An 11,209-nucleotide genomic window follows, 5' to 3' on the forward strand; every position below is an offset into this window, starting at 1 on the left:
ATAAAGCAGCATAAAGTCTGCGCACAACCGAAAATGACAACACAATTGTCAGTAGGCCTCCTACTCACACTCCTCCATACATCTGGGAAATTATACAACCACAGTGCACCAGATAAAATCTAGCCAATCATATCATATTGGTCTTCTTATGTCTGGCTAGTTCAGTTAAGCTTGCTGTGGCTCTGAAGTGCTCTATGCACAAAGTCACGCTGAGACAAGTGTACATATTGACGGCAAACTTTTTCCAGTGGCACGGAGCCAAAGACGACCTTTATCTCAGTTGGAAGTGCCTTTCTGTAGCACTCCAGCATTCTAAGAGCATCCTGCAGTCATTAGTGCTTCTCTGGGCTGCAGAGTAAGTTAAGTGGGCAGCAGGAAATGCAAATACACAGCATTACAAAAGCCCCCGGGGGTTTGTGACCTGTTCATTATCACCAGTATTTCAGCGCGTTCAAGTAGTTCTTCCCTGCCTCTTGGGCCACAACAGAGATGTTTGCTCACACACTCTCTTAAGGTGCTTTGTGAATAATTTATGCACCAATTTCACTTGCGCAACGAGGATATTCAGGGAAAGAATGCTGCCTGTGTTCAAGGGGCTCATGTTGACAATTCATCGCCATATACAATGTGACTTTCATCTGTCAAAATGAAAATCATTCCAAAATGTCAGGATATATCTCTCTAGGATCTTAGATGAGACTATTCTGGGACGAGCAAAGCCCCCAACCAGAGATTTTTATTTATTTATTTTTTCATATTCAGTCCAAATGTTTACATATCCTGTGGCTTTTGCCGGCTCTATAAACCAAATAGAAACTTGGAGCAAATATAACAGAAAAAAATATTAATTCTAAATATGTTTAGAATGTGATAACAAATCATTTTGTGACGCTGTATTTACCAGGGTGGGAGAACGTGTATGGCTTTGACATGACGTGTATCCGTAATGTGGCCATGAAGGAACCCCTGGTGGACGTAGTAGACCCCAAACAGGTGGTGACCAACTCCTGCCTGGTCAAGGTTAGTGAATCATATTTTGGCTCATGGGTAATGTTCACTGCCTGATCAGCCAATATGCAGCGCTGCCATTGCTGATTATTAACTGAAGCAACAATAAAAAGGGTTTAATGCCAATTCTGAGCTTCAGATTTCATTTCTTGCTCTGGAAATACAGTTTAGCAGTTCTGTTTGTGACATAATTAACCTGGTAAAACACACCAGGGTTGCACGTTAACTACTGATTAACTACCCAATGACATTGTTTGACTGGCAAACGTATTGTCTAACATACCGGGGCTGTTATGAGTGCCACCTCGATGTTCTGTCTGTGGCTCCCTCTGTGTTTATTTGCCTGATCACACTGCCATGCATGCCAATAGCAGTCTGTCTAGTCTCCCTGATTGTGCTCCTTGTCATAGTGACCTTCTTATCGCTGGCCTTGATTAGATGGCTCTGCCCTGTCTCACCTTTGTCCCGGTGGAATATTGTTGTGCGGTTATACCTTCATTTCAGTGTTGCCTCTTTCATGTTCCCCTTTTAGCTCATACTTTTGTCACCTTACAAGTCTTTCCTCACCGCTTTGAGTTCAGCTGTTTTCAGTCCTATTACCACGCAGGCATCCCATTTGCCCTTACAGACATTTGTGAGATTTCTTTTCTGTGAAGGTTCTCAGTCATCCAGCTCATCCTAGTCTAAATAGCTTAGAAAGAAAAGCATCTGGATTTCTTTAAGTTTCCTTGAAGATGTTTCAACTCTCATCCGAGAAGCTTCTTCAGTTCTAAGAGCAATTGGTGTAGAGTCCCAGATTTAAGCCCTATGGAAGTGTCCCCCCAAGAGAGTCATGGACCCCTTAATGATCCTCTACCGGTCCGTGAGTCGTTTGGTACCGGGCCGCAAGAGTTGAGGCTCAGGTGTGAAATGTATGCTTTTCAGGGTTTTTATCGGTTTTCAGCGTTATTTTGTTATCATACCGGTACTAGTTTTATTTTGTTGTATTTTTCCGCGACACCTTAAAGGCCGGTCCGTGAAAATATTGTCGGGAATAAACCGGTCCGTGGCGCAAATAAGGTTGGGGACCACTGCTCTACCTAATCACATGAGCCAAGGTGTGAAAACAGGTGTGGGTCACAATCAGCCAAGGTTTTGGGTGAAGCCTAGCGCCACCCTATCATGTGACTTCCTGAGGTCAAATGGCCCAGGATGTGATTGGGCCTTATGGTGTCTGAAGGGATCTCAAAACTGGATTCCAGATGGCAGACAGTTGGTGTCGTAAGCCACCGCCTCTGTTCAAAGATGGACATGGATGGCTTCTTTCACTCCTCTTTCTTGAATGGATGGATCTGTCTTCTCTGTCCAAAATGTGAACATTGGCATCCTCGAAGGAGTGACCTTTGTCCTTTAGATGCAGGTGAACAACCGAGTCTTGTCCTGCTGACGTGGCTCTTCTGTGTTGTGCCATGCGTTTATAAGCATGTTAGTCTTTTTAATCAAAGCAAAGGTCTGTTCAATATTTCTTGTGCAAACTAGTTGTTCATATGAGTAGTTCCAGTAACTTAAATCACTGCAGCTTAGTTTTTTAGTTTCAGTTTTCCCCCTCTGTATAAGCTGACTTAGGCAGACAGCCCTTGAGATAAAAAGTGTGTGAGGCTGATGGGAATAGGGTTGTTTTGCCTCTGGGATTGTTTTTATATCAAGGCCTTACACCATTGATACCACACTGAAAAGAGTGGTATTAATGGTGTAAGGCCTTTTAAAGACATGCAAATCCATTCAAAGTCACTGTGTTGACTTTAAATGAATTACTGATTGACCTCATTAAAGTTGTATAACCGAGGAGTAGCACGTACAGGACCCCGTGTTATTAAACCTTGACTGAAAACTACTGTAACGATACTCGGGGAGCATCATTAGCAAGTATGATCGTGAAGAAAACAACCTGTATGATGGTGCTCTTAAAATGTTTATTTTGCCTTAGGAGTAATTGCTAGAGGATAAACATTGCAATGCAGTATATTGCTGTCTTAAACTTTGAAATGTGACTTTGAGAAGTTTATACTGCATGACCACAGTAAACATCTCGTAAATGTGTTTATGGGATTAATTATTTTTTAAAGACAGCCGGGGAAATCTGATATTATTGTTGCAGTGTTTTATTGTCACCAAACATAAGGCTCATTCCTCTGCAGCAAATGTGGCATCTGGCACCAAAGCCATCAGTGAATATCTATTAGCACTGATGCCACGTGAAATGCCTTCATGTTTATGCTGTGGTAGCAGGTTTCAGGTAAGCTTTGCTACGTTGTGCAGTAATCATAGATAATTCTTTATGTTGACAGTAAACCAGAATCAGGAGGAACGTGCTCCACACTTAGCATGACTCACTGGGATGATATGGGAGACCTTGTAAAATTGATTGGAATCAGGGGACATTTATAGACTTGGGTTGTAGAGCCTTGCATGACATGATCCCCAACACTTGGATCATGACAAGTATGGGCACAGCTCCTTCTTCTTGTCTATCCTACACAGCGGTTACTGGCTTCTACTTGTGGAGGTAAATGGACTGATTCTTATATAGCGCTTTTCTACTCTCACGGAGCACTCAAAGCGCTCTATACAACATGCCTCATTCACCCAATCTCACACATTCATATGGATGCATCGGAGAGCAAGTTGGGGTTAGTATCTTGCCCAAGGATATTTGACAAGCAGACTGTAGGAGCCAGGGATTGAACCACTGACCTTCTGATCAGTAGGTGACCTGCTCTACCTCCTGAGCTACAGCCACCCAAGTGGAAGCTTTCCTGTAGGCTCCATCTTAATGTTGGTCGTTTTTCTCCTCGCTGTATTGCAGATTTATTTTTTACAGCCTTTTAAAACTGGTAGGTTTAATTTCTTGTTGTGTGAATAAATAAAAGGTCCGGTGAAGGTAAGAGCAAAGCGCTCTATTAAAGAATTCATATACATTTCTAAAAGCACACTTCTGAGAATTTTCTTTGAATCACAGTGAAAGGGAGAACTTAATGTAATGACTCACATAAGAAACTTGTCATTTGTTTATGTAAAAAATTTTTTTTTTTACTTTTACAGGAAGTGGACATCTACACAGTAAAACCTGAGGACCTGTCCTTCACATCATCTTTTTGCCTGCAGATCCAGAGGAATGACTACATCCACGCACTGGTCACTTACTTTAACATTGAATTTACTAAGTGTCACAAGAAGACAGGTTTTTCCACAGGTAAGATACCCAGCACTTCTGCTTACTTCATATTCTGTACAAGGCCTCTTCATCTATCTGTTTGTTTGCCAGTTTATGCACAGCTTCAGTAATCGAGCTGCATTATATCTATTAATGTGACAATTAAACTTTCTGGTCATCATCAAGACATAAAAATTTGAGAAAAATAGCCTTACAGCCACTAGCAGTCTGACTCCTGGCCCTCTGAATCTGAGGTCTGTAGAGCGAGAGATGTAGTGTTGTTTTTCTTTGCAATTTCTCTGAGCATTGCACAGTCTGACCTCGAGGTGAGTTTACCTTGGTGTCCACTCCTGGGAAGATTTGCAGCTGTCTTGAATGTTTTCCACTTGTGAATAATCTTTCTCACTGTAGAATGAAAGATGTCTTCATTTTATTTATTTATCTGCTTTTTTTTTTATTGAAAGGGCCTTATAACTCTACCAGGATTCATTGCTTTTGTCTTTCCTCCTGGGCACTGTGATAAAACACACACACATAATTATTACATATCAGAAACTTCTGATCATCTAAAGGTGATTACCAGCACCTGGTTGCTACTTTACCTTCTTAATTAGTGTGGAAACAGACTGCATAGAGTCCTGTGAAAAACGTGTTGCACCTTTGATAGACATGACCAGTGTTGGTCAAGTTACTTGAAAAAAGTAATCAGTAACTAATTACCAATTACAGGATACGGCAGTTTCTCTGTGAGTTTCCCATTACGTCGTAGCTACTCGGTGCTTGTTTGGAAGTTTAGGGGTTTTTTCGCTGTAAAAAGAAGTTTTCTTCCCACGCACAGCGGACACTAATGTTTTTGTCACTTTTTATGGAATCAAACTCAAAGTAAGGTCAGTACTTCCACGCTTTAAACGCTGCACGCTCATACTCTCTCTGCACTCCATATATGATCCATTGTTGATCTGCACACAGCTGTTGTCACGAACGTCGCACTCGCTTATGTCACTGTCATGAGACATTCTCGCAAAAAAAATCACGGTTTTAGTAACGCAGTAAGGCAGCGTTCCTACGGGAAAGTAACGGTAATCTAATTACCCTTTTTGCAATAGTAATCCCTTACTTTACTCGTTACCTGAAAAAAGTAATCAGATTACAGTAACGGGTTACATGTAACGCGTTACTGCCCATCTTTGGACATGACACATAATTAGAGACTAATCAGCAATTAATAGAGCACAGACATTATTTGGAGATAACCAGATAGAAACATCCAGTTATCTGCACCGTTTTTTCTTAAAAAAAACAAAAAAACAAATTAAATAAAGACAAATCTACATAAACAGATCTAAAACTATTTTCTAAAACTAGTCTCTTTTATTCCATTGAGAGAATTCTGAACTTTCTTTGGAGCAACAACCTCAAAAGGCCCGGTCTCCTTTTGTCTTGAGTGTGGAAACTAACAATAAACCCTGATAAGAAGACCATGGATTTCTACTGGTATTATGTGGCTACAGTTGCAAGAAGAATGGAATCACATCAGGGAAAACCTGCCTTTATGTTTAAAAAACCCAATCCCTTTCATAGTAGGACATACAAATAACCAGTGTTGGGACTAACGCGTTATTAAGTAACGCGTTACAGTAACTACGTTATTATTGTGGTAACGAGCACGGTAACTAGTTATTATGCCAAAATCAGGAACGCGTTACTCGTTACTGGGATTTAGATGGGGTCGTTACTCGTTACTTCGTGTGGTGGCTATCGCGGAGCTTCCACAGATTCAGTAACATTAGCAAGTGGAGGAGGCCAGCAGGTGGATGAAGGAAAAGGGACGCAGAAGGAAAAGAGACCCGAGGCGGCCGCCGGTCCAAGTGTGAACTGAACTTCAGGTAAGAAGTTATGACCTGCAGTCTCTCTGGGTCAGATATGAACCAAGTTTAGGTGGAGTTTATTTTCGTTATTCTGACTTTTTCCGTACTGCGTGCTAGCTAGCATGACGGAGTTTCTATACAGCTGGGTGGTGCTATGATGTTAACGATGTTAAACTTTATTTTGTTCATAAGTTATTAGAGTTGCCAACCGTCCGTCTGGTATTCAGAGAAAATATTACGCGTTTCTTATTGAGGTGAAAAGGAACAGTTTGTCCCGTAATTCAGCTACAATGAAAAAGGCACAAAGCTGGAGTTATTCTGTGTCTTTGCTGCACAGCTGCCTCTTCTTCTCTCATTCTCCCCCCTCCCTCTCCCGTTTCTACTTCAATCATGAAAACTGATCAATGATCAGCTGATCGGCTCTCGTTTGTTTATCGCTCACTTTGCGCAGAAAGAGGAAACCAGGGGATGTCGCGCTAAACAACAGCAGCACATTTAAGCTTGATCAGCTGTTGTTAGAATTTATTTAATATTAATTTCTAGTATCAGCTGATGTTTGCTGGAGCCACAGCTGCAAAAAAGCTGCAGGTCATGATATCGTTTGGTTATCTGGTGAGAGGGAAACATGAAGATGAAACCAGGAGATGTCCTTACTGGATCATCAGAGTTGAACAGGTGATGGAGAAACAGGTTTACCTTTTAGGTGACATGAATGAGTTGAAGGGAAGTTATGAACTGTTTCTGAGAGACAAATAACCCCAGGATCCTTTTCTAAGCAGCTGACAGCTGGTAACTGTGCAGGGGCGGATCTAGCAAAGTGTGGCCAGGGGGGCATGTAGGGCATTAACAGGGAAAGGGGGGCACAAAGAAATACTTTTCTTTCTTATTCTCATTTAAAATGTCTCGCTTTTAAAAAATAATTATCTGAATCTTACAACAAACGATTGATAGATTGATACATATATACCATCAGAACAGTGAACATCACTGTCACAGCAGTGTTTGTTTTCATTCAAAGGCTTTATGATTTTTGCTATAATGGTGGCCAGTCTCTAGTCAAAATGCCCGGGATGATTTTTCTGTCCCAGTCCAGCCATGTATGCAGCTCATCTGCAGCCTGGTGTTACCTACATCTTCCTATTCAGAAGGCAGAATTTCCGAGTTCTGAGTACAATCGAAAGCACCACGACTGCAGTTTTTGTGTTGGATGTAAAAGGCGCGCATGACGCTGTGACGTAGGCTAGAATCATGGCAGCGGTCAACAACGGTCCAGGCGTGGGATTTCTCTCGTGGAAATATGCACATTATCTTTTCCTTTCTATTGGTAGGTGGCACAGTGCACTTGTGGCAAGTAAGCAAGCTAGAAGACTGGCAAAGTTATGGAAGAAACACATTAACAAGAGAATTCTGAGTAAAACCAAAGTTACTTTCCCTAGTAACTAGTTACTTTGAAAGTAACGAGTAACTTGAAGTAACTGAGTTACTTTTGAGAGAAGTAACTAGTAATGTAACTAAGTTACTATTTTAAAGTAACTTACCCAACACTGCAAATAACACAAGTCACTTTCTGCAGTCTAAATTAGGAGTGATAGATTCAGAAGACCCCAGGTTAAAGAGTGTCCTGTTTCTGAAGCCCTGTGTTTCATCACAGTCCAATGAGAATCAGAGCTGTATACTTTGCCCAGTGGGAAAGGCAAAAAACCACACTTCCTGTCAGGTTTTGTGTTCCTCATTGTGCTCACTTCTTTTCATAGATGGCAGACCAGTGCTTTCTCACCTTGCATGTTTGGAGGCCCCAATTTGTGTGAAATTAGGCCAATCCAAAGATTTGAGATTGTGGCATTCTAAGAGAATAACTGCAATTTTAAAACCTGTGTGTGACTGACCTCTGTTGGTGAAGGAGAACATTGAACTGAAATGTAAAGAGGAATAAACTATCTTAACTGTTGGATTAATAAATATATCTTTTGGCTCTTTTGGTTAAAAAAAAATGTGTGTAAGCACAGGTCACCTTTAATTTGTCAAGTACACCATCATCAAGACCTTGTGACTTATACTCAAAGAGATGTATTGTTTCCTAACATTGGCTTTTTCTGCCAAAGCACAGTCCCGTCTATTGATTTTCTGTAAGTGTGTCTGCCAAGCAAAGTTTCCAGTGTCAAAACTTGGGCCTTTCCTCCTGAAAAGGTTAGACAGATTAAAAATTACACACAAAAGGCTAAAATGGGCCATCAGTCTTTCACGCGGCCGTGAAGGACAGTGTATCAGACACACACACAGACTGTCAGGTGAGGAGGAAAAGGTTAGGTCAGTACAAAAATACCATTTCATCTACTGCAGTTGCAGAATTAGATGAAACGGAATTAGTTTCTCAGTGCCTTTATTGAACTATGCCCTAAAAAAAAGACCCTGGCCTGCGTAGCAGTATGCTGATTGGCAGGCCCTTTTATCTATGGACTCACAAAGCACAGATCCACCAAGCTGCCACACAAAAGCTAACAAAAAGTCTAATTTATTTTAAGTGGTATTGACAGCAATGGTCAGAATCCTGGCCAATGCTCACATTGGTTTTGGGACTGGGATTTCAGGTTTTACATTCATGCAAACTATATGAGTGCAGATAAAGAAAGACTACAAAGACACAAAGTGAAATGGTAATGGAAGAAGTCTGACAAAAGTTTTAGTTGAGAGGCAAGAAATTTGTTATCTGCATTTTACTTCAGAGCTGTATTCTGGATCTCAGGTGAAGACACATGCCTTTTTTGCACTTAGTTAAATTCACATCAGGTACTTAGGCAGCTGTGTATCGGTAAAAAGTCTCATGATTAATTTCTTGTATGCTTGCATAGTATTCAGATCTTTGGAAACATTGTAAAAGGGATAACTATGTGCACAGCTGCATTGGGATGACTGATTGTTGTCTTCAGTCTGGGTTATTTAGTTGGTGTATTGCACAAATTAAACACCTGAGATATCTGCAGCTGTTCATTAAAGTCAGTAAATAGTAACAAGACTTTAATCCAGACATGTGGCAATAAACACCAACTAAAAGGTCTTTTTCCAAACTGCCAACTAGTCAACAGTTCCTATAAGTGATCAATGATTTGTTTATCATTACGAAAGTCATTAGTGACATAAGTCATTTATGATTACTCTTGATTTTAGGCATTCATTGTGAGTATTGTGAAAGTGTTTCTCTGTGTGTGTTGCAGCTCCAGATGCTCCATACACCCACTGGAAGCAGACAGTATTTTACCTGGAGGACTATTTAACAGTCCGAAGAGGAGAAGAGATCGTTGGCTCAATTGCTATGAAGCCCAATGAGAAAAATGTTGTAAGTACTGGTATGGATATATTTTGAAATTAGGAGGGAGGGATGGATGGATGGATGGATGGATAGATAGATAGATGTGTAAATGAGTCATTCCCTGCCCACAGCAGGCTGTTTCCTCTTCAGTTTTGTCTTCCTGTCATGCAGGCAGCAGCCCTGCAGTGACTTCAACAAACAACAACAGATTCTATTGTTGACCTTGTCAGTGTCCTCTCCTCCCCTACGGGATGGAGAAGCGGCGCCTGCTTTCTCTTCACAAACACTCTGCTTTCGTAATACCATGTTCTGCACTCTGGTCAAAAAGGAGATCTCATCTCTTGTCTTACTTGTTATTTTCTTTCTTTCTGCTGTGTATTTGATCAGTTGTTGTCTGAAGTATCACTGAACACCATCTTTTTTATTTCTGTCTCTCTGCTCACTTGCAGCGTGACTTAGACTTCACCTTTGAGCTGGATTTCAAAGGGCAGCTGTGTGAAGCAGCCATATCACATGACTACAAGATGCGTTAAGTTTCACTGCGGGGACATTGGTGCCCCGCTGAGTGCAACTCCTGAGCACCAGAGGGAGACAAAGACGCTCTCATGACCACAGACAGATGCACAGCGGGACCGAGACTCACAGAGGAAGAAATTAGACCGGGCTAAAGACCCGGTTTAGCTGGCACCACTGACAATATCAATATGGTTGCTACTTGTATGATGAAGACAGGATGTTGACTGTTAAGCAATTCTGAATGTAACTCTGACAAAATGTGTTAAGAAACTGTTCTAGTCTTGATGAATGTTAATTACTGACGTAAGTATATGTGAGATGGAGTGATGTACTTGTGTGTTTTCTTCAGTATTTGTTTTTCCACACTAACCCGGACCTTATGGAGCGATATTTGGCATTTTAAAATACAGTAATGAGTTACTCTAATGTCCACATTCTGTTACAGTAGAGAATACATTTAACTTTTTAAATGTCATGTACTGTAGCAAATGATTACCAGTAAAATGATTTATTTATTGTTGTATCAGTTTAGCAATGCGAGAAAAACTAGAAGCGACTGAACACCACAGCCAGGACAAAGAAACGTGTAATGTGAAAGGTAATGTGTTTGCATAGTCAGTGTAGTAGTGGTTTACAGTGCATGTAAAATAGAAGGTCTCAAAGTTCACACTGTTAAACTGTTTGGACATCCGGTGTGCTTTGTGTTGTCAGTTCGAGCTGTGATGTTGACCTGCCAAAAACATACTTTTTCCATCCTAAATGCCTTGACCAAGTGCCGAAGTGTACCTAGTTTTGTTCCACACTGCTGAGTTTAGCTTCTTACAGTGGTTTCATATGTAGACACAAGCCACTCTTATTCTGTTGATTTAAGATTAAGCAGTTCTTCAAATCTAGCCTCAAGCCATTTAGTCTTTGCTGAGCATAATTCATGTCAAGGAATCAAAGGAAAGCCTGCGTAACTCATATTGTTAATAATGCAGCTGGATCCTAGACAGACAACAAAGAATTATTACAAAGGGAGTCAATAAAATATTGATGACCTGCTTTAGTTATATCCCAATATCTTGGCTTCAACCAAACTGACGGATACTGAGGTTTCTTCTAGCAAACGTACGGACCACAAGATATGGTTCTTTGGTTTTTATCTCAGGCTCCCCCTGCATTGCACACTTTTGATTCACACTGGATTCAGTGTACTGATGGGGATCTTTTCATTTCCCTGTACTCTTACTACAGTCATTGCCAAGGTACCCAGTGAAGAATTTATTCAGTAAAGATCTGCAGATATTTTACATATCTGAAACCTCGCATTAGTGC

General features: G+C 40.9%; 1 protein-coding gene across 1 annotated transcript in view; it reads left to right on the forward strand.

Moving 5' to 3' along the window:
* LOC113027114 (protein arginine N-methyltransferase 8-B) overlaps nucleotides 1–10,585 on the forward strand; it is a 31,937-nt gene extending 21,352 nt beyond the window's left edge. Inside the window, exons 7-10 of the mRNA XM_026176641.1 lie at nucleotides 905–1,020; nucleotides 4,090–4,240; nucleotides 9,282–9,403; nucleotides 9,826–10,585. Of these exons, the coding sequence (XP_026032426.1) occupies nucleotides 905–1,020; nucleotides 4,090–4,240; nucleotides 9,282–9,403; nucleotides 9,826–9,909 (473 nt within the window). The 3' untranslated portion in view covers nucleotides 9,910–10,585. The remainder of the gene's footprint in view (nucleotides 1–904; nucleotides 1,021–4,089; nucleotides 4,241–9,281; nucleotides 9,404–9,825) is intronic.
* The last annotated feature ends 624 nt before the right edge of the window (nucleotides 10,586–11,209 follow it).

Source organism: Astatotilapia calliptera, chromosome 7 (assembly GCF_900246225.1).
Source record: "Astatotilapia calliptera chromosome 7, fAstCal1.2, whole genome shotgun sequence".
Taxonomy (NCBI): Eukaryota; Metazoa; Chordata; class Actinopteri; order Cichliformes; family Cichlidae; genus Astatotilapia; species Astatotilapia calliptera.